This window comes from Semicossyphus pulcher, unplaced genomic scaffold (genome assembly GCF_022749685.1).
Source record: "Semicossyphus pulcher isolate SPU_LCO1_2020_fin unplaced genomic scaffold, fSemPul1.0.p SCAF_16, whole genome shotgun sequence".
Lineage (NCBI taxonomy): Eukaryota > Metazoa > Chordata > Actinopteri > Labriformes > Labridae > Semicossyphus > Semicossyphus pulcher.
In genome coordinates, this window is record NW_027211670.1 from 319,826 (window position 1) to 344,076 (window position 24,251).

Sequence of the window (24,251 nt, forward strand, 5' to 3'; positions counted from 1 at the left end):
TGTTTTGGGTCGAGGAAGGGGCGGGACATCAATACTGCAGCTCCACCAGCTGATCTCTACTGCACACACTCTGTTTCTAAACGTCACCAGTGCAAGATGGCAGCACCTGCTCCAGGGGTATTTTGGCTTCAAATTAGTACAGTGAGACGTCGTCCATCTTTTTATACAGTCATTGATTGAAACCGATAAAAACGTTCAACAATGCTGTTTTAAGTAAAAAATCAGATGCTCTTTGGAGGGGCTTCCAGGACTGCACACCGAGCTCAACTTTAGCTCACTATCGGACTAAAATCCTGAATCCAGTTAAATGATATAGATAACAAAAAACAAAAAACAGTGTCATGATGTTTTCTCAAATCGGATTTGTACTGAAGTCTTAGTTTCTATATGATAAAACAGAGCTAAAGCTAAAGAGGTAAGTTTATGATCGATGACTTAAGAGCCCTTTGAGATTCTACTGGGTGTGTTTTTTTCTCGCACGTTGACTTCCTTGACAATGTTACAGCCTCTTCATAAAATCTCATACCTTCCCTTTAATTGCCTTTCTTATCTTGCATTAATCATATCACTTGGGCACACACACACACACACACACACACACACACACACACACACACACACACACACACACACACCCTGCCTACTCTCCCGTCTTGGACTTCAACCCCTCTCAGTGAAATTTGAGGCAGCGATGCATCTCTTCTTCCGCCTTTGAAACCTGCTGTGTGACTCTCAGCTGCACTGCTCTTACAGGTACGCTGCTCTTCTTCCTTTTTACCCGTTAACATCAGATCAGCTGCACACATGTTTTCAGTCTTTTAGTTTGTGTTACTTTAGAGATAAAAAAGCTTAAGTGGAAAATAGGGAGCGTAACAGTCTGCAACCTGTTTCAAAACAGTCACAAGTCACTTCTTTCAACTGCTGTGTGTGGTCTCTTTTCTCTTCTTACTTCTGCTGAAAATTAACGGACAGTTTTTGTTATTTATGTTGATCCTTTAGCTTCAGTTGGGTCACTGTTCGAGTATTTACTGCTTTTGCTTTATGAGGGTTGGACTATGAACAGTGGAGCTGCTCATTTGCTGCCTGTGTCAGATGTTAAAGCCTAGCTGGACTCATCATGGCCTGTGTCTTTGAATATTAGTATAAGTGGCTGAATTTGGGCTTACAGAGTGATTTGAAATCAGTCAGTGTCATTTTCCTCTGATATATTAAAGCGGTTGACATTCAATTCCACTTGAGGTCTACTGATGTGTGCTCATCTGTAATACACTTATTTTCATTCTTAGCTTCAGGGTCTAAGGTATCACTTTTTGCCTGAATATTCCCAAAAGTAATTGATATGTTTCAGGAGACATATTGCTGTGGTATTGTGGGTACAGTTTCTACATATTTTAAAGGTGTAAATGACTAATAATCAAAAAGTATTGCTATGTTGTGTTACACAAGTATTGTGTTGTAGCCACACTAACCATATTTTAAACCCAAAAGTCACACAATAACTCAAATAAACTGATCAAGGTAGCAGGAGACCAGCAACCCCTGTGTTCTGCACGGGAAAAATCCTGTTTTTATCAATGGAGACTGGTGGCTTTGAAGAGACAGATGTTTTGGAATCTTACCTGAACAAGTATGTGTGTCTCTGTAGGACCCCTTTCCATTATTTTGTCAGAATAACAATCTCAGGCTGTCAGAGGTAAAAACAAGCACTTATAGAGGACGTACTTTGATCAGATGCATTTACCCCCAGTTACAGCTTGTTTCACGGTATCACTGGAGCAATTCCAAAACTATTTTGTACAGATTAGCCTCTAAGACCCTGGAATATATACAAAATATATAATAATAAGGCCTATGTTTAAAAGGGCCAGAATTACCCTTCAACCTAAAGGGTGACCCGGAGTATCTGTCAGTCAGTGCACTATGTGGTTGCATTTAACAGACAAGCACACAGTTAAAATATGATGAGTAATACATAATTACCATTGATTTGAATACAGTATTTGCTCCCATTCAGATTTAGATTTTTTTTTACAGTCATATCGTTTACAGTTGTGTAATATCTCTATGACAATGTAATGATGTCATCAGGATTATCTCAGCTTGGGTATGCAAAGTCTTATCAGGTTGAGTTATAATCTGTGCAGGTGGAGCTTTAGAGATGTTGTCTTCTACCTTGCAGAGAGTCTGAGATAAGATGTTATTGAGTTGGATAAAAGAAATGTGTTCCAGGGTTTTGGTGGGGACTACTGGGAATCTCTCTCCTCAACTTTGTAAAGTTAAGTCATATATCACTGAGTTACCTATAGTGGCGATTTGGCCTTGTCAATCAACAAATGCAAAATTAGACGAGCTACTGTGGTGCGGGGAGAGTGGATCGTATGTAAGTCCAGGCAAAAATACGTTGTTCTTTCTTATTTATTTAACAAGTCGTACTCACAATCAAACAATGCTTTCTCTGGCGTGTCCTGGTAAAAACCATTCATCATCCTGGTACCCGCCCTTCCTATCCTACCTGCCCGCACAGTGCAAACTACAGATTCAAAATAAAAGCCTAAATAATTACTCAAATATATTAATACACAAATGGTTTTAAACTTCTTGTATCTTTCTAAATGAAATACAAACATATAAATATATGACTTAATGTAAAATTAAAAAAATATGTGTGTGAATAGCTCCAACATTGACATTTCATATCAGATGAAAAGTCAGGGAATCACTAAAGTCAAGAGCTTCATTCTCTTGGGAGCAGGAGTGCCTGCACAAACATTTCATGGCAGCCTTTTCTATAGTCGTTGAGATCAATTAATCTGAACTCACATCAGCAGTTGTCTGGGTTTGGATCTACTGGTCTGTGCCAAGTCAAAGTCAGCTCCTTGTATCTTAATAGGATTCCTCTGCATGTTTTCTTCCACAGTCTGAAGACATTCAAGTTAGGTGGAACTACAAACTCTAAGTTATTTTGTCTGTTTGAAGAAACCCCTGGTGGAAAAAAAATATGCAGAAACCCAACTCAAAGCTCCTGTAAGGAGTTTCTCGCTGGTTATGAAACAGACTAAAATTAATTCTGATGTCTCTATATGAGCTACAAAAGCAAACCAGACCATCATGCAACAAGATCGATTATTCCTTTATAGTTATTTTTAATGCCCGAACTGCTGTCGGGGGGTAGGTGTCCGACAAAGAGATTAACTGCACGCTGCCTTTGTTTACATTTTTCAGTGTTTACAATTTAAAGTGAGTGATACATATGACTGTTGAGGAAAGCAGGAAAAGTTTTATGTTAAAAACCACCACTTAAGCATGTACAGGACAAAATCAGCAAAGAGATAAGAGGTCAACAGGGGGTGCCAAAATCAACACAAACCGAAAGTTTCTCACAGGAGCTTTAAAGCAATTTAGCAATACCACCATTTAAAAAAGCAGGCATTGATTTTTTTTATTGATATTTTTGACAGACATTTAGAACCATCATACAGTTTCAATTTTAACAAACTGTTATTTTGTATTTTCTGATCTCAAAAAACAAAAACAAAAAGAGAAAACAAGAGCAGTCTCGTTTTTTAACCAGAGGAAGCTGAAACATCAGTCTCGTCAAAGCCACCAGACTCCGTTGACAAAATCAGTCATTTTACCGTGCAGAGTACAGGAGCTTCTTGCCTAACACCGACTCGATTGGTTAGTTTGTTTGAGTTATTGTGTGGCTGTGATGTTCAAACTCAGTACTCAGTATCTGAATTAATTTTAGATCTTATTTCATTGTTTAACTATTATGTATAATTTAATGTTGTCTGTATGTACAAGCTGCTCCGAATCAATTGCCCCTAGAGGGATTAATACAGTTGTTGTTTTTTTAGAAATATCTTTATTAGTTTTAATTTTATAGAAAACAAACAAGAAATTCTTACATCATTGATGTTCCTTAGTCTTAACACAACCCAGAGCCAAAACTCCCACACGATGTAGAGCTAAATAGATAAATAAATAGATAAATAAAAAACAAACAAAACAAAGATATAAATAAATAGAAAATGATTATTCAATACAATTGTTTTGAATTTGAATTTAGAGGGTTCTTTTTGATTATTAGTAATTTAAACCTTTTTCCTTTTTTTCATATCTAATAGGGCTCAGGATTAAACATATACATTCTCTCATGTGAGACAGAGCAGGGTTTGGCTGACAGACCCATTCTCCTGACTTATTTGACTCTTTGATTGAAGTATATTGAAATGAGGCTGAGATGAAAACTGCAAAAATACACGTGCACACCTATGTTAGAGACAAACTTCATCTGTTTACAGTTCAGGCATAAAGTACTGCAATTACAAATGGACAAACACTGTAAACACAGATAAATATAGATACCTGGTTTTGAACATGAGTAATAGTAATGTACATCTGAGTGACGGTGCCCTGCTGCATGAAGGTGACTCCCCTCTGTAAGCTGTAAACCTCCTGATAAAAAACTGTGTGGACTCTTGGAACTGGTGTAATGAATGAGGTGGGGCATCAGGGATGTGGGTGTTGCAGGAGTATAAAACATGACGTGTGTCTAAGAATAGGTCTGATTGAACTCACTCCTCAGGCAGGTGAGGAAGTGTTGAGAGAGGAAAACTTGGAGGAGAAGCAGTGACGACTAACCAGTCGCGTTTCTGATTTCAGGAATTTCACGAGAAGAGCAAAGTAAAGTCGGTGACAAAGAAGAAGTCTGTCTCTCCAGCAATGGTAGGAGAATAAAATCCTGTTTCATATGGAGGGTGCTGCTGAAACATTTGATCACAAAGAAAGTTTTAAACCAAACTTTGTGTCTTGTTTTCCTGTCAGGATGTGGGGATGTTGGAGATCCCTGCTGAGCTGTCAGCCAGACTTCATAGCGCAGCAGGTCAGCTTCTTTAATCTGTCCGCATCTACTGTATGTCAGTCTACTTCCATCCTGTGTTGTCAGTTTGTGATTGTTGTTCTGTCTCCCTGTCCACCAGGGGGGCAGCAAAAGTCAGGAGTCACAGTGGTTGGACCTCCACAGGTGAAGGCAGAACACAAGCTCAGCCTGCCTCTGGATATAGACAGATACCCGTTCTCTCGCTATGCCAAGTCCATTTTAAAGGTGAGCCAGGTTGCACAGTCGGCACATGCACATATTAAAGTCCTGGTTAATTACAGAGTAAATTGTGCTTCACCTCTCACTGCAAAAACATCAATATATTTTGAGGCTTAGGATTTTGCCCTATTAGTACACATGTGTGATTCAATTGAAGTTGAACTTATTTAAGAGGAATACAAGTATTTTAAAGAAGCAATTCGTCCCTGGAAAAAGCCACTGTCAGTCAAAGCTGGTGTTCTCTGTAATCTATAGAAACAATAATATTTGAAATTGGCACTATAGATGTGGAGAAAGTTGTACAAACAGCTCGTGGTTTCGCCCATTCTACATTCCTATAACACCCAGCATGCATTGCGCCCCTCCCTCTGAAAGGAACGGCCCAGCGAGAGACGCTGAAGTGAAAAACGACCGTTTCACTGCAGGCAATGGCTCAGAGCGGGACAGAATCCGAAATACGACGAGAATATACCGATGGATCATTTAAAAAATCTTCGGATCTGCAGTCTACATTTCAAACCTGACGATTTTGAACGAGACTATATACAGTGTATAGTCTATGGTTTCAGCATTGTGGACAGCGCCACCCCTATGGCATCACTGCATGATCTGACGCTCTCTCTTTAAAGAAAACAAAAAACAGATTAAAAAACATCCAAAATAAGCAAACAAATGAGAGTTACTTCACTGGGGAAAAAATGAACAGAACACAACAAAAAATATTTTACATAATTAATTTACAGATTTTGATAGTGACAAAGGATCCAGGTCGCTGACGGTCAGAATCTCATTCACCATTGGTCAGCTGAATGCAGCACGACACTGATATAGTTTTTGGATCTAACTAGAAGGCAAAATGGAAAAAAAATGTATCGGGTGCATTAAACGCGAGGAGCAAGAGAATAAGAGGAACGTTCTGAAATGTTTTGTTGGGTTGTGAGTCATTGATCTGAACTGGCCTGGTACGGATGCAGACGACTTCTTTCCTTTCAAGGTTTTAATAACCTTTGAGCAACAGTTCAAACATGGTCATGCTTATTTCTTGTGTATGTGGTTCTGCAAAGAGAAATATGTCTTAAGGACGCACTCACACAAAAATTACTTTTTCTTTTCTCTCTGCACTCTCTGGGTCACTGCGCATGCCTGCTTCAAGTTTCCCGCTGTTACAGTTGTGAATTTTAAAATGACTATCAGAAGGGCCGTCGAGAAAGCACCATCTGGCTGAGAGTCTACGTCTGCCTCTGATCAGGAGGCAGTGAAATGAAAATGATTGGTCAGATAACCAACAGTTATATGATTTAAACACATCGATATGGCATTATCCTTTTGATAAGAGCATTTTGCTTCCCACCCTTAGGGAAGCTAAGGGTGAAAATGGACAGTTGAAAGAGGATGGATTGTGCTTCCTGTCTTTGAGAGTTTCCATATGTTGCAGGACACATGGTGCCAGCCTCAGGGATACCCCCTCCAGAGACCCCTCACCGCTCTGGAGCCTGAAGATGCCAGAACTGCCCTGGATATTTACAAATTGGTAACTGAGACTGATTTGATTACATTCAGTATGTTTTATTCTTATTCTTTTAACTGATTGTTTTTTAATCCTTGCTTCCTCAGATCTTGCGGTTTACAGGTGAGTCGGACCTCAGCAGCTGGCAGGAGCAGATGTTGGGTAACTACATAGTGGAGAAGGGTCAAAGCCGGCCAGCCTTGAGGGATGAGATCCTGGCCCAGCTGGCGTACCACATGTGGGGTCTACAGGAGGAACAGGGCAGTCTGAGGGGCTGGCTGCTGCTGGCATGCTGCCTCAGTGCCTTCACCCCCTCACCAACGCTGGACAAATCCCTGCTCAAGTAGGTGCTACGCTTCAGCAGGCTCAATTATGGGTCAACAGGTCAAATATGATTTACCATTTTGTTACCATTCCCTACCCTAAAAAACAAAGCTCAGTCTGCAGTGTTTCCCTTGCAGGTATGTGTCTGACCAGGGTCCAGGGGAGTACCGCTCACTGTGCCAACACAAACTGCTGACATCTCTGCATCTCCCAGCACCCACTGCCCGCATTTACCCCCCCACCCAGCTGGAGTGGACCAGCAACCAAAGGAAGGGTGCCATGCTGCTGGATGTACACACATTTAATGGTTAGACTCGCCACATTCAAGCTCGTGTAAAAATATCTGCTTTTATAAACCCCAATTAAACCTTTGAAATGTTTTCTCAGATGAGAGGATGACAACTGAAGTGGAGTCCTGGACCACAGGAGAGCAACTGGCCTCGTGGCTTCTTCATTTCAGGTACTTCTCTGCTTCTCCTCTGTCTATTCACCTCTGTTTACTCATTCAAATTCTCTGGTTTGTTGGGGTAGTTTTCATTCCTCTCCTGTGTTGGTGTGTTACAGAGGTGTGTCGGAGGCGGGGCAGGGCTGGTCGGTGTCTCTCCTGACGGATGACGGCTGGTCGGATCTGGCTGGCTCGGACTTCGTCATGGATCTTCTGGCTGGAGCTGAAGCTGAAGTGCTGCCGCCTCCAGGGACACCCTCCTCTTCAAACTCTGACTACCTGTTCAGCAGCCAGGGAGACAGGTAGAGCAGTAAAGTATTTTTGGTCCAATCTAGAATGGTACTAAAGAACACAGTGAGCATCTCTATGTCTCTTTCCGTCCAGGGTGCCGTATACAGATCTGGACGACTTTATACCACCAGCACCTCCCATGCAAGCTCCTGGCCCGCCTCCGTATGAGGGAAACCTGTGGGCTAGAGATTATCCACAAGAAGGTAAGTGTTACATTGTGAAATGCTACAAACAGAGTGCATATCTGGTCATCAAACAGCATCTATAACCCTCTTTCAACACATCCTTCTGAAGTCAGAATTAACAAATCATGCCTGCCCTTTCTCTTGTTCTCACATGCAGCTCCTCCAGGTACCTGATAAATTCATGAGGGCAATGCAGGTGTGAAAGGTGCAATATTATGTGTGAAGGCTTTGATGTAGACAGATTGGGTTTTATTCTATAACGGATAGATGGCAAAGCTCTAAAATTATTACCAAGAACACAAATCAAACACCTCTGCTCGGCATATCTCTACAGCTGTTCTATCAGCTTCTCTAATCCACTTTCACTTGATTGTATTCCCAGTGACTGAGCGCATGCTGGCTGACCTTCAATGTCATGTAACTGAGAGTTTTGAACTCAGCCACAAATGAATCAAGTTGTCACGTTTCGGTTTAAACGAAAAGGGAGAGGACCCAGAAGTAGACTAAATGAATGATTTATTTAAACACAAAAACAAGACAAAGACAGAAAGGCAGAGCAGAAGGATTACTGTGCAATGTCCAGAAATCAATTGTCCAAATTAAATCCAACCAAAAACAGGCGAAAACACACATGAAGAGTCACGAGGAAAATATACACCAGGAGCAGGGCTGCAGAAAGGATTTCACGAAGGTTGATGAAGACGAACTGGCAAAAAAAACAGGGGAGGACAAAGACTGTATAACCCTAACCCTAACCCCCCTAATGCTAACCGTGGCTAAACTGACCAGAGGTTAACCCACATCTCCCCCCGCCTGTGAAATCTTGGTTTCCTACTTGTACTGATTTGCAGTCAAGACTACTGTACTACTGTAATGTTATTCCCAGCTCTGACATGAATATGTCAGACTGAAGTAAGTAAGAAATTAAACGCTAAAGAACTACATAAAATACTATTATGTAAGTTTACATTGTGTTCACACTGTGCATATACTAAATGATGCATTCACAGTGAACACAAAGGTAGTAGTAGTTATAGAGAAGGTGTAGTGTTGTTCTAATCTCTCGTCTCCTCTTGTCTTCAGGCCGCAGGCGACAGATGGACGCCTACGTCGATGACTTGTTTGACCCTGTGCTGGACCAAGGACCTCCAGTCAGTCACACCTTTAATCTTTAAGTTATTAATTAAACTCTGTTATTAATGTAAAGGTAAATAATGTTTGCCTTTTCCTCAAAGCATTGATTTAGTATGGCACAGTTTGACTGATCATGCTCACAGGTCTGTGGAGGATTGTGTATCTCTGGTTGTATCTTATTACTGAGTGTGTAGAGTCACTGGGTCGTGTTTCCAGGAACTTCAGTCCCTCTGTTTGTGCCAGCTGTGTCACTCACAATTTAATTCATTACTCGTGTGTGTGCGTGCGTGTGTGCGTGCGCCCGTGTGTGTGTGTGTGTAGGACATGGAAAGAGTAGCCATGCTACACCGCAGGATGAGAGGAGGAGGAGGGATTGGACCCATGTATGGAAATGGTATGAAAACTGCTCCATCTTCACAACACAGTCCATACCATGAAGATATTATTCACTTATTGTTCTGTATAGTTGCATTAAAGACATTCTTAAACTGTCTATATAAATAAGGTATATTTTTTTTCTATCTTATATCTTGCCTCATATGTGTAACTTTGTACATTTTAGGAGTTAAACTCTATGGAATCAGATTGGTCCCTCTCCTTTTACTCCAGCCATACAGAGTTTGTATTTTGGATAGTCTGAGCACTTAAAAATATTTATTTTAAGCACAAAATGATTTGTAGAGAAATAAGGCATTTCCAAACTGGAGGAAAGTTTTCTACAAGTTTCAACAAGCCTTAACAAAGCCATGTTTACAGCAGAACAGGAGGGAACAGGCTTCAGGATGCTGTTACCTGTCTCCATGTGAAAGGAAATAAACCGAACTTTGCACAAAGCTTTAGTCCTTTGCCAAACCTCCTTTTAATTTTGAAAATTCATAACAAATGAGTTGTACGTACTAAATGTTGGTGTCTTGGTAGATGTAGCGTATTAAATGTAAGGATTTTAACTGATTCCTGGTTACTGCCTAATTCTTTGTGTGAAACTTTCTCAGTGTCTCACATCCGAGGCCAAGGTTGTGAGTTCAAGAGATGGTGATGCAAATTGACATCAAATATCTATTTACTGCGCTGCTTGAATTACACTCACATGACTTTAAAGTTCTCTGATAAATTTGGTCTGGACAGTTTAGACAGCTCTGTTACAAATAACCGGCCCTAACTCACCATCCATCCACTGTCTATACCGCTTATCGTGTTCAGGATCGTAGGGGGGCTGGAGCCTTTTGATAATCAGAAATAAATATATCCAATGCAGGAAAATAAGTGATCCAAAACAATTATTATATTACAGTGATGTGCTTTTGATGCCTCATTTAATAGTGTTATTTACGTGAAATTAATATAAAGCTAAGCGTGTTTTACCGAAAATCTTTTTTTTGTTAGTAAAAGAGGATTTTAACTTCTCTGGACTCATTTTAAATTAAATCTTTCCGTCACTGTGAACTGTAATTAAAACTGATCATTCTGTTTTTCAGGTATACCGATGACAATGCCAAGCTATCCCATGGGTAAGCAAGAACATTCATCTTTTGTCACCATGTCTAAAACTTTTTGGGTCCTGTTGGAGACATTTTTTGGAGTATTGAAACCTTTTTATATGAAGATAGTGTTAAAAAAAAACACGACATTTGAGCTTTCTAATCTTTATGTTACTGTCTTGCCTTTGCACAGGAGCGCCTGCAATGCCCAGCTATGGTGCAACTCACATGATGCCAACCATGACAGCCATGCCAACCATGCCAGGTAATCCCCCTATACAACGCTTTCATACAGTCACATTTACATAGAGTTCATTTAAAGGTAAATGCAGAGTTTATAACAGATTTAAATGTGACTTAATATTACCTGAAAAACATTCTATCGCACTCTGCTCACACACAGCCATGATGATGCCTCAGGCTCCCATGGCTGCCGCGCCTGTCGCTGACCCCATGCAGATGGCAGCAACACAGCAGGCCCTCATCAACCAGCAAGCCCTTCTCATGGTGAGGACAAGCACACTTAGCATACTCATCCTGCTCCACTTCTGTTCTTTATGTCCAACTGTCCAACTCTTTACTTTCCTGTCCTCTGTCTTGTTCCTCTCCAGGCCCAGCAGATGACCATGCAGGCTATGACTATGTCCCAGCAGCAGACGCAGGAGCAGCAGAGGAAGCAGAAGAAGGAGGAGCAGGAGAGAAAGCAGGAGGAGGAGAGGCAGCAGAGACGCCAGTATGAGCGACGGTCCAGACGCTCACCCTCACCCCGATCTCCCTCACCCCCACCTGTCCGGCCCAAAGCACATGGACCCAAACCCTCTGGCAGCTACAAGCCGCCTGTGCCAGAGGTAGTTCGCTACATGTTTTCTTTGTGTACTCCGTTGCTGCTTTTTTTTCACTGTATTCCTTCAATCTGTCCAAATATTTGTTAAGTTCATAGACTGTATATAAAAAGTGGACTTTGCCTCCAAGTCTAAAGGGGAACTGATGTAGAATTGCCTTAATACCTACCTCTTATAGTCAGCAGGCGGCGACTCCATTGGTTGCAAAAATAAATCAGATTGTATAGAAGTCTGCACAGCATCATGTTCATTATGTAAGCTTTGGTTCCTTTTACAGTTACAATACTTGATGAAACAGGTTAAGGTTTAGGTTTTAGGGTGTGGCTAGATTTTGATTGACAAGTTGCTACAACAGTCTAAAAGACACCCTAAAGTCTGAAGTCAGCCTTTTTCTGGTTAGTTGATCTCATTTAAATCAAAGTTACCTCATTATAAGCTAGTTAGCAACACTAATAACTAATTTACTAAAGGATAGTGCGACCTCCTCGCCCGCTAACACAAATGAACAAATGAGAGAAAAAGATACTAAGCCCTCATTCTTGAAGCACATGCAAAGGGTTAAATTAACACCCCAAACTGAGCTGTAGAGCAAACAGTGTCCCTGTGCTCCAGTGCCGTTTGTGCGTATTTAAATACCGGTGAGTCATTATGCAGACATTTGGGGCAAATTTGGGGGCCCCTTTTTATGATGAGCCTCGTGGCAAAAAGCACCTAATCCACAAACGGCAGTGCTAACAGCGCTGCGCAGTTAGAGAGAAGATATTACCCTCTGCAGAGAGCTGGTGGTAACATCGGCACAGTGTTATAAGGGCTACATACAATTACACCTTTTGTGTAACATAAAAAATTTAAATGTCTGTAAAATCATATTTTGCTATTATTTTCATAATCAGGAGTTCAATTGGTCCAGGGCTGTTCGAGGCATGATGATGATATCTGGACGAGCACATATTGTGGGCTCGTTCAAGGAATGAAGCTGCGTTTCGGTGAAACTAGTAACTATCGACATGCCAAGCTTAAAATGACTCAATGAACCAGTAGGTGGCTACTTCCAGTTCTTATGTACAAGAGGATTATTTGTATTTTGGGCTAGTCTTTGCGCTAAAGCCATATGCTGATGATGTTCTATAAAGTACTACTATAAACTACTGTTTAAAGAGGGGCTGTGGCTCAGTGGTAGAATTGGTCATCTTACAATCGGAAGGTCAGATGTTTGATCCCCAGCTCCCTCCGGCTACATGTCAAAGTGTACAAAGTGAACCCCAAATTGCTCCCAGTGGCATAGCCAACGGGTATGAATGTGATAACTGATTGACAGTTGGGCACTTTATGTAGCATCCTCTGATGAATGTGTGTGTGAATGGGTGGATGTGATAAGTAGTGTAAAAGCAGCTTTGAGTGGTCGCAAAGACTAGAAAATCGCTATATAAGTACAGTCTATTTACCATTTAAAGCTTACGTCCAAGGTTTTCCTAGTGGAGGTTTTTCTAGATCTGTTTCCACAAGCCACTTTCTTCTTTATAAAAATATTTCTAATATTGTCGAGAGATTCTCCCACGAAAATACCAAAACCAACAAGCCTGCATCTCAATACTTCTGGAGTTACCTATCCTGTCTGTCTAAACCCCAGACAACTCTGTGCATGGCAGCAGGTGTATATAGGACTTAGTCCAGGAAACTACGGTTTGTGTGTTCATGGCAATGACGGAACACGTCTGTCTGTGCAACAGTGTGGCTTTTTCATTTGTAGGAGATGTGGAAAAGGCGGGTTAGGATCTGCAAATTGCATTTCTTGACTTTTGTCTTCTTTGCCTCCACAGCCAGAAAGAGAAGTGGAATGGGATCCAAAAGACCGGCGGTCTTTCAGAGACAAGAGGGACTACTTTCAGAAGATAGGTGAGTAAAGCTGACAAGCTTCTTCTGCTTATCAACTAAAACTCTTCAACTGCCTCTCAGATCCACACCAACTCCACTGATCCATTCCTTCCTTGTACCTTTGAGTTAAAGGGGTTGGAAGGAGATGATGGAGCAAGATTATTTTTTACAGTTGTTACAGTCAGTAAAATAACCACATATATAACTATTTTAGTTCTAGAGTTCCAAAGAAAAAATAGGTACAGTCTTAGCATACACTGTGGAAAGAGGGATTTGTTCAACCAAATCCAGGTTTAAGGAATTTAAGGGTAGCTCGCCATCAAAGCAATTTTGCAGGAAGAAGCCGAGGCGATCCAGGAAATAACTGGCATAATAAAAAAAGCCTGACCTATTACAGGTCGCCAAGAATAACAATCATTTAGATTTTTGTACGGTTATTGTTGGACAACATTTCATGTCTTGTGAATTTAATTGGAAAAGTCTTCAAAAAAGTTAAAATCTAAGGACCTAACCTTTTTGTCAAAGCTGAACAACAATTAATCGTACAATCAATTTCTTAAACACTATTACATAAAAAAACAAAATACATACAGGAGTCAAATAAAAAAAAAATACTTGATGTATTATCTATTATTGAACATCTAATCGCAGTCTTAAATCAGCAGTTTCACTATGGGAGTTTGGCACTAGCAGGTCAAGCTAATTACTAAGCTAGCAGGAGCTGTTTTAGTATGTCTTCTTCTAAGTCATGGATTTTCTCTGTCCTTTTTATGTCTCTGTCCTCCAGGCAAACAGCCCCAACATGAACCCAAATCTCAAAAGCCTCAACGAGCCCCTTACAGCCCACCCAGACAGCAGCAGTACTCCCCACCTTCACCTCGTCCTTCACCCCCAGCTACAGCACCGAAACCTGAGGGTAAGGAGAGGAAACTTCTGGTTCTGGAGTCTGGTTCTGCTCGAGGTTTCTGCCTGTTAAAAGGAAGTTTTTCCTTGCCAATGTGTCGAATATTGCTAAGTGCTACTCATGGTGATTCATGTTGGGCCTCTCTTTAAATAACATAACAAAGAGTCGGTCTAGACCTGCTCTTTCTGTAAAGTGTCTCGAGATAACTCTGGTTATGATTTGGCGCTATACAAAAATAAATTTGACTTTGAAATTTGAAACAATCCATGGGGCGAGATAATATTTTGAGGGGACTAGAAATATAAGAAATATCTTTTGTATCCATTGTGTGAGATACAAACTGATCTTTTAGAAAATTAATTGAATGAAGAGCTAACTCTGTCTTTTTTATCCCACAGTGAGACGTCCACGCAGTCCTCCTGTCAGAGCGGCGGACCCCCCGAGAGCACCATCCCCTACTAAGGCTCAGCCTGAACCCACCTCTAACATCCGGGAAATCATCAAACTGTACAACAGCCGACCCCAGACAGAACCCAAACCCTTTGAGCCCGTCAGGTCAGTGATACTCTTCCCCAACACAAAACAGAGTTTCATTTGATCTCATATCCTGCTGGATCTACTAAGAACTTTTGTCCCTCACAAATATCTCCCCTAGAGAGATAGACCTTTTTGTCAGAGTAAGATGCTTTTTTGAAACCACAAACAGCTGTTATATTGCACTCTTCAAAGCCACCATACTAAATTGACAAATACAGTATCTTTTCCTTGCAGAACAAGGGAGACGCTGGTCTACTGCTGCTTTTATGGTTTGACACAAGTATGAAGCTTGATTCAAACTAACCATTTAAAACACCAAAGTCACAAAGAATTACAATTAAAGTATGTCACTGAGGCATTGGTAGACTTGCAATCCAATGTTTTTTAAAGCAAAATTACTGTTTTTGTCAAAAGGTTTGGCGGCTTTGAAAGAGGAGCTACTTTATCTGACAATGGCCCCATTTGCTGATAAAAAACTTTTGTAATGTTTGGGTTTTTTGCTGTTTTCGTCCTCTTCACAGACCTCCTACACGTCATTTTGTAAAGAAAAATGACCCCAAAGAAGAAGCTCTGGCCAAACTCAGAAACAAAGCACCTGTTTCACCACAGAAGGTGAGGAAAATCTGGAAAGTCTTACTGCAAATCCAAACAAAAACACTGCCAGGAATATACATCCTCTCATTTTCCTCTTCTGCCTGCTTAACCTCTAATTTTCCTCTTCTGCCTGCTTAACAGTGGGCCCCTCCTCCGCCACTAGCCAAACCAAAGATGCAGCCTCCTCCTCCCAGGACCCCCTCCCCACAGTCCCCTCCTCCCTCCAACAGTGGTCCCCGCATCATCTCCAACAGCATGAGGCAGAAGCAGCAGTCCCTGCGGGACCTGTTCAAGTTGAAAGATTCCCAGCAGCCTCTTCTTCCTCCTCCAGACTCCCCATCACCACCACCACCACCTCCTCCTCAACAGCCAGCACCCCTCCTTCAGAACATCCCTGATCCTCCGCCGATGGCTGCCCCAGCTCTCTGTGGGTGCTACTCCCATCATGTTTTCCAGACATCCTGTTTGTGTATTAAAGCTTCTCTTGTATTAGCTTACAATGTTCTGACCAGCTTGCAAATCAGTGTTATCTAATGTAAGCGAACTTAATCTGTCGTAGATGTAGAAGAGATGCCTGATGAGGACGGCATTCGCTCGCAGCTCCACCGTTTCTCTCCTGGTGTTCACTTGTGCTACTCCAACATGCCGGGAAAACTGTACCTCCGAAAAGAAGTAAGACACACACATGCACACAAACACACACACACACACACACCCTATGGAAGAGTACAAGGGCCAGGCATAAAGAAAAAATGAGTGGAGAAAGATTTTCTTTTTATTCGCATTTTAAGATGAATGTCAGAATGTTGAGAATCAACTTTCTTTATTACCACCAATAAAGAAAATAATTAATTAGAGGTAGAATCATTTTATTTTGAAAAGAATTTGAGATGTTGAGAATAGACAAGAGCAGCCAAACGTCCCCTCCCACGACCAAAGAATGACCAACCTTCTAGGTGAAAACAAGCGCTGTTAAAGTGCTCGCAGTAGATTAGAAATCACTTGATGATTTTAAGCTTCTGTGTTGAATTCTGTGTCTCAACTGTAAAAAACAATTTAGAATGTCTTTATTTCCACAAAGGGCAGAGGAGGGTAAAAGAAGAGCTCTGTGGCTTCAGGCTGCCTGTAGGGAGCATGGAAGTTGTGTGCTGTGGGACCCAGTGTTGTGTTCCTAAGTTGAGACCCTACAATAAAGCTCCTCCCCAGTAGCAGCCTGCTTACATTTATAGTGGAAGCTGGAATTAATCTTCTACAGATTACAGATTTGAACTTTTTTTCGTTCAAAGCCCCCTTCACTAACCTCAGGTATCATTTTTCTCTCTTTTTAGGTGTTTTACCCTAAAGAGATGTTCAACAGGCCCTACATCCTCAATCTGCTGTGTGAACAGGTTAGTATATTTACAACTTTCATCATGACTAACCTGATATACTTTAATTATCTACAGTAACCACATATTCATCACTATAGATTGCACATCATATGCAGTATATATCAAACTCCTCACTCTGTCACTGCTTGATGTTTTAGATCATGAGGGACACGTACTCTGACAGCTGCGTGAGGATCAGCAGAGAGGAGAGGAGGAAGATGAAGGACCTGCTGGGTGAGTTTGGACACATCATCTTAAAGCAGAATTATTGCATATTCTCCCTCCAAAATGTTCAAAAACAGCAGCAAAAACGCTTCATCTTATGAGGTAACCTTCTATTTTCAGCTGTGCACATGCAGGGCTTGGCGGTCAGGTTAGCAATAAAGAATACTCATCATGCATTTAGACTTTCAAAAAAAACTCTTTCATATCAAAGCTTGCTGAGAAACATTTCACATTGTTATGAGTTTTGGACATGCAACAGTTGGAAGTGCAACAAGGTTTTCTGTATGTAAGTCCCCTCTTTGTTTGACCCATCCATTGCCCCTGACCACTGACCCATGTGGATGTGCCTGAAGAGTAGGCCGCCCACCAAGCTGCTGTATTTGATAAGTTTGGAGTGAGAGCAGGCTGATTCTTAAATGCTTCAGATGTTGAATAAATGAATATTAATTCTTAATTAGTTTCCTGTCCTTATCTTTTCCCTCTGTAGCAAACTTCAACGTGGGGACCACCATCAGCACAATCGAGAACGACAACATGAAGAAGAGGATTGTCATTGCTGCTCGAGACAACTGGGAGAACTACTTTACCCGCCTGTTCCCTGTGAAGGTGAGCATGACAGAAGGTGTTATGGTGTAGTTGATACTGGGACGTTTTTTTTGTCTGTATGAGACCTCTAACTCTTGCTATTTGTTCAAGATGATAAAATGATGGTTTAGTTCTTGCCTGACGCGGCTGCTGAAGCCCAGATCTGAGAAAACTGACACCAAATTTTTCCAACTAGTTTTTTCATCTTTTAAATTTAATTATTTTCTCCTTTACTCCAAATTACAGTGTTTTTGTATTTTGTCTTCATCTAATCTAAGAAATAGTAATTTCATCTAGCCATTGCCTTGTTCTAAGCATGGAAAGAATGAGTTTATGGAATCATAGTCGCTTTGTGAGACAAAACTGTTAAGTTGTAATAAGCAATGTTATTAGTAGAAGAACAAACCCCCCTACCCAGGATAAAACAAAGCACAACCAAGTTTTTCATAACTTCTCTAAATTGAGGTTGTACTGCAAAATGAATTTATTTGGTTGTTCCATGCAAGGAAAAAATATTGCATCAATATATTTGTCCATCTTCGAAATACATACATATAGATTATATGCAAAAGATGTATAAGAAATCAAAATTTCAATTTCAAAATCTATATATAATTTTTAAAGGAAGGAGACCAATGATCAAAATATGTTAATGATATCTGCAGAGACTGTTAACTTATCATAGAAGTTGGATATTTGACACCTCCTGATGTCACCAGACAGTAACAGGCAGCTAGTGGAGTCAGCACTTTAAAGTAACACCTACATTATTGTCATGTATTATTTGACTTAGAGGGAGCGTTTAAAGGGTTGAAAATAGCACCCCTGTTTTCCCTGGAAATTCTCCAGTGTGGTTCTTCAACATTATGAGGTTACAAGAAATGTCCCTTGTAAATACATATATGCATATACAGTGCTGTGAAAAAGTATTTGCCCCCTCCGGATTTCTTGTATTTTTGCATATTTATCACACTTAAATGTTTCAGATCATCAAACAAATTTTAATATTAGACAAAGATAACCAGAGTAAATACAACATGCAGTTTTTAAATGATGATTTCATTTATTAAGGGAAAAAAGTTACCAAACCTACCTGGCCCTATGTGAAAAAGTAATTGCCCCCCCTTGTTAAATCACAAATTAACTGTGATTAACCACATTTTTTGGAAAGCTGAGTTCAATTTCACTAGCAACACCCAGGCCTGATTACTGCCAGACCTGTTGAAACAAGAAATCACTTAAATAGAGCCTGTCTGACAAAGTGAAGTAGGCTAAAAGATCTATAAAAAGCAACACACATTGTCGCGATCTAAAGAAATTCAGGAACAGATAAGAAACAAAGTCATTGACTTCTATCAGTCTGGAAAGGTTTACAAAGCCATTTCTAAGGCTTTGGGACTCCAACGAACCACAGTGAGAGCCATTACCCACAAATGGAGAAAACTTGGAACAGTGGTGAGTGGCCGGCCTACCAAAATTACTCCAAGAGCACATTGACGACTCATCCAGGAGGTCACAAAAGAACCCAGAACAACATCTAAAGAACTGCAGGCCTCACTTGCCTCAGTTAAGGTCAGTGTCCATGATTCAACAATAAGAAAGACATTGGGCAAAAATGGCATCCATGAGAAGGTTCCAAGGCGAAAATCACTGCTGACCAAAAAGAACACAAAGGCTCGTCTCACATTTGCCAAAAAACATCTTGATGATCCCCAAGACTTTTGGGAAAATATTCTGTGGACTGACGAACTTTTTGGAAGGTGTGCATCCCGTTACATCTGGCGTAAAAGTAACACAGCATTTCATAAAAAGAACATCATACCAACAGTCAAACATGGTGGTAGTAGTGTGATGGTCTGGGGCTGCTTTGCTGCGTCAGGACCTGGACGACTTGCCGTAATTGATGGAGCCATGAATTCTGCTCTCTACCAGAAAATCCTGAAGGAGAATGTCCGGCCATCAGTTCAAGACCTCAAGCTCAAGCGCACTTGGGTTATGCAGCAGGACAATGATTCGAAACACACCAGCAAGTCCACCTCAGAATGGCTTAAAAAAATCAAAATGAAGGTTTTGGAGTGGCCTAGTCAAAGTCTGGATTGAGATGCTGTGGCATGACCTTAAAGAGGCCGTTCATGCTGGAAAACCCTCCAATGTGGCTGAATTACAAACAATTCTGTAAAGAAGAGTGGGCAAGAATTCCTCCACAGCGATGTCAAAGACTCATTGCCAGTAATCGCAAACGCTTGATTGCAGTTGTTGCTGCCAAGGGTGGCACAACCAGTTATTAGGTTTAGGGGGTAATTACTTTTTCACATAGGGCCAGGTAGGTTTGATAACTTTTCTTCCCTTAATAAATGAAATCATCATTTAAAAACTGCATGTTGTATTTACTCTGGTTATCTTTGTCTAATATTAAAATTTGTTTGATGATCTGAAACATTTAAGTGTGACAAATATGCAAAAATATAAGAAATCAGGAAGAGGGCAAATACTTTTTCACAGCACTGTAGTTTTTGCAGGGTTTTAATGGCTAGGATTTTCATCTTGTTTCCCACATTGTCATTAGTTCTTTCCAGACCGCCAACCATTTACCAGTACCAACAAGCATCTTTTTTGTGAATTAATTTGTTGCAGTTGGACAGCGGGGACGCACAGGTGTTAGGTGTGTCTCATCGAGGCATTCGTCTCCTGAAGATGGTCAGAGCGTCAGGAATCAACCCCAAACACCTTCACCAGCTCAGGAGCTACAGGTAAACATGCAGACTTTGCACCAAAACACAGCACAAACTATTTAATTTCTCAGTTTCATCCATTTTTTATTTCTGTGACATGCTAAGTTCTGGGCTAAAATCCAAAATGTGATTCGAGACGCAAGGCTGGATAACACACCAAGCAGAGTGGCCCTCTGAAAAGCTAATAAATTCACTTTCAGCTCATGTTTTGTGCACAGAAAATTAACTGGGGTCTGCATGATTACAGTTTTGCAGAGCTGCTGTCAGTCGACCCGCAGGGTGCAGACCGAGTGCATCTGGAGCTGAAGAGTGAAAACTTGGTGCTGCAGTCCTCCAGAGCTCCTCAGATCACTGCCATGATCCAGTTCTTCCTCCAGGAAATCATCAGGGTACTTCTTCATTGCTGCCTTCGTCATCATCTTTCATCTTTTCTGTGATGATTTGCAGATGATGATCTTTTCCTCATGTGACTCTGTCTCTCTTCTCTCCAGGACTCTGGCCATGTGGTCGCCCTGAAGAGTTACATGACAGATGATAAAAGTCTGCTCAGCTTCAACAGGGGTGACATCATCAAGCTGCAGCCAATGGAAGGACTTCAGACAGGTGAGGTCATCATTCTAAGGCCAGGCGTGTGTTTGAGAGTTTTTAGGGCTCGATCTACCTTAGTATGTTCATTGTTCAACCTATATAGCAGCAATAGAAACAGTCCTCCTACTATTTATGCTTGTTGTAATGTTCCTTGTATTTAAGTTTATTTATTACGATTTTTCAAATGCTGGATATGCCTAAAATCTGTACAACCTAAGCTAAAAGTTTGTGTAAGTCAATAAACGATTGATTGATGAAACAGTGTCCCAAATAAAATCAAGGGAGGAATTCACTAAGAATTGCGCATTTGCACCCGCTATCTGCTCTGTCTCAAGGTCCAATTCATAAAGCAAATTGTACTGATGATATTCAAGCGCAAACACGCCCATAAAGTTTTGCAGTCTCTGCTGCGTGGCGCTGCGCTTTCAGACATTAACTGAGCTTCACAATGACGGATCTAAACTCCATCCACAGATCAATGATGAGCAGTTTGAGGAGGGGGCGGTTCTTTTAACAGTTTATGTAAAGTCCAGACTCGACAGGTGTTTACTAGTTCCACTGTCAGTAATGCAGCTTCATTCAGCTTCAGCGTGCAACAGCAGCTCGTCTATTTAATAATCCCTTTGATACGTAACGGCTCCACACCTGTGGACAAAGTGTGCCTGTGTGCTTTGAGGGTTGAGTCTCGCCCCAGACCGATTGGTCTGCCGATTATAATAGTAATGACAATATATTATTAACAGACTGTTTTTACAGACAAAAAAAATGTTTTGATCAAACAAAAGGTGGAATTGTCGTCATGATCAGTGTAAACTCAGAGCCTGACAGCCCTTATAATACTTTGCTGCAGTTCCCACCAGCTCTCTGCAGACGGTAATATTTTCACTCTAAGTGCGCGGTGCTGTTAGCGCTGAGTTTGTGAATTGGGTGCTTTTTGCCATGAGGCTCATTTGCATAGAAAGGAGCTAAATTTGCCCCAAATGTTTGCATAATGATTCATTTAAATATGCACAAACAGCACACAGAGACGCTGTTTGCTGTGCAGCTCACTTTGGGGTGCATTCAACCCTCTGCGTGTGCTTTGAGAATTCGGCTCTTTTTGTGTCATTTGCACAGGTTTAGCGGGCACAAAAGCTGTGCAATCCTATGGTGAATTCCCCCCCAAAGTTTTGTTAAATAAACACTCAAGATGTTGATTCAAAACCATTCTGAAATTTTACATATACAGAAAGTGTTTTGTACACTCCAGATGTACAGAAGAGAAATACAGTGGCTATAATGGTATTTTTAAATGCTATGAAAAGAAATACAGATGTCTTTTCTTTCTGGTGGAAAAAGAATGTATGCTCTGGCTATTGTCATTTTTATTTGAGATCAATTTAAACAGGATGATGCAAACAACAATGTCCTCCAGCTGCCCACTGGTTCTCTGTCTATGTATAGTCCATGCATTAAAATTTCACTGTGAAATATCAATTTTGTCATTTCCACCAGGCTGGCGTTTTGGCACTTTGGGAGGACGCTCTGGTCTCTTCTCAGACGAACTCACCCAGCCGTCTGCGGCCCCGGACTACCACTGCCTCCACCTGCTCAAAAGAGACGACAGGAGGAAGAGCATGAGGAGTGCCAGACCTGCCAGTTCATTCAAAGGCCCGTCTTCAGGTCCCATCTTCAGGCACACGAACAGCCCTAAACCAGAGCAGCCCAGCAGAGAGGCCTCGCTCCCGGGCTCAGTAATGGGCTCAGTCCTGGGCTCCATCCATGAGCTGCAGCTCCTCTCACCCATGGCTGAGTTTGCCAAGCAGTACTTCAGGTACGATGGAAGAATGAAAACTATTGTGTTGATTATGTTCAGATGGTTTGGTTTCATTATTTCATGGATGTCATTGGCTCATTTTGTGCTGCCTTAATTTGTTTGTTAAAGAGTGGGGACTACAGGTGAGCCTGACAATGATGGGGATTTTTCAGAGGCCGTTGAGCACACTGAGGTAAGATCGTACAATCCCTTTTTCTTTACATGGTTTGAGTAAAATAAGCCTAAAAATCTGACCTGTAAGTCTTAAATCTGAATCACTGATCAGCTCACACCTACATATCTTTCTGGAGGAGGATAATATCTTTTAATTAAAGCAGTCAAACTTTAGACTGATAGTTCAATATCTAATATCTGAAAGTCTGTATCTAATATCTGAAAGTCTGTTTCAAGCTGCTGGCTGAAGCAATCTATTGGTGCAATCCAATGACTGTTTATAAAGATGGACAACGCGTCTCCATCTCCTCTAATGTAAAAACGTGAAGCCAAAATACCGAGTGGGCGTTGCCATCTTGCCCCTTTGGCGCCAGAGTGTGTGCAGTAGAGATCGGCTGGTGGAGCCGCAGTATTCAGGTCCTGTAGTGTTAGTTACGTCTCCTCTCACCATTCCTCCTCTACTCTGCTACTCAGGAACAGAACGCTGGAGGAGCCTGATTTGTCAACAGAGCTGTCAATCATAAGGCCACACCCCCTTTTTATAGCATCAAATAACTAATTAAAAGTAAACTTGCCAGAAAAATGAACACTTAACATAAATCAGCATGATAAGAACTAACTATAATGACAGAAACCATGTTTGAGAAAAATGTATTTGTTGTGTATTTTGATTTTATAGTTTGACTCATGTCCCATCTGTTAACATGGAGGAGGCGGGCTTTATGAGCTATATTGCAGCCAGGGGGCGACAGAGAGGGTTTGGCTTCACTTTTAGGGAGCTGTCATGTCGGCCATCTTTTTATAATGGAAATGGTGCAACTTCACACTTTTTGGAACCTAGTGTATATTTAATATATTCCTCTTGGATTATTTTACTGTAAAAGCACATGTTTCTACTCTGCTAACTGTATTAGATTATTGTGAAATCTTGTGAAAATATTCCCAGATGACTTAATTGTTTTGTTTAATTATGTAAATAAGTAATTTGTCAACTGGTCTTCCTTATATTAGAGATCTTGATTTCAGTGAGACTTTCTGAATGAAATAAAACAAACTAACAGTGTCATCTTTCTCATGTAGGCCCCCATAAAGGAGTCCCTGATCTTCTACAATGATCCTGAGATCAATGATTTATCCGTGCAGTGCTTCATGAGTGAGTGCATCCACTAAAATCACACTAACGCACACTTAGACCACTGGTACTCTTAGTTACTCAGTTACTCAGTCATCCTAACTTTTATCTGTCCCTCCAGACCTGATGCAGTTTATGGGTGAAATGCCGATGAAGAAGAATTACACCGAGTCAGAGTGCCTGAACCACATCCTACTGGTCAGTGCTCGTTTAAACAACGCACATGATGGACTGTGTTTATGCAGCTCTTTGGAGTTTCTGTTTGTCTCTGACTTTAAATCAATCAAGAATTTTGTTGTTCTGTTCAGTTGGGGAAGGAGAAAGAGCTGCTGAGAGATGAAATCTACTGTCAGGTCATCCAGCAAATCACCAACAATCCGACCAAGTGAGTGTTTTTATCATATTTTCAATACTTTTGATGAGTAATAAATAC

General features: G+C 41.0%; 1 protein-coding gene across 1 annotated transcript in view; it reads left to right on the forward strand.

Annotated features, from left to right (window-relative positions):
- Nucleotides 1–24,251, forward strand: part of myo15b (myosin XVB) — a 58,723-nt gene that overhangs the window by 27,937 nt on the left and 6,535 nt on the right. Inside the window, 33 exon segments of the mRNA XM_069664666.1 lie at nt 4,666–4,728; nt 4,828–4,885; nt 4,983–5,107; nt 6,537–6,632; nt 6,716–6,951; nt 7,070–7,239; nt 7,320–7,392; nt 7,497–7,679; nt 7,762–7,871; nt 8,937–9,004; nt 9,309–9,381; nt 10,463–10,495; nt 10,659–10,730; nt 10,869–10,972; nt 11,077–11,304; nt 13,128–13,203; nt 13,970–14,098; nt 14,485–14,641; nt 15,145–15,235; nt 15,428–15,644; nt 15,783–15,889; nt 16,546–16,605; nt 16,746–16,821; nt 17,300–17,418; nt 20,032–20,147; nt 20,377–20,518; nt 20,621–20,732; nt 22,212–22,379; nt 22,431–22,530; nt 22,642–22,705; nt 23,767–23,839; nt 23,940–24,016; nt 24,127–24,203. Coding sequence (XP_069520767.1) covers nt 4,666–4,728; nt 4,828–4,885; nt 4,983–5,107; nt 6,537–6,632; nt 6,716–6,951; nt 7,070–7,239; nt 7,320–7,392; nt 7,497–7,679; nt 7,762–7,871; nt 8,937–9,004; nt 9,309–9,381; nt 10,463–10,495; nt 10,659–10,730; nt 10,869–10,972; nt 11,077–11,304; nt 13,128–13,203; nt 13,970–14,098; nt 14,485–14,641; nt 15,145–15,235; nt 15,428–15,644; nt 15,783–15,889; nt 16,546–16,605; nt 16,746–16,821; nt 17,300–17,418; nt 20,032–20,147; nt 20,377–20,518; nt 20,621–20,732; nt 22,212–22,379; nt 22,431–22,530; nt 22,642–22,705; nt 23,767–23,839; nt 23,940–24,016; nt 24,127–24,203 — 3,653 coding nt within the window.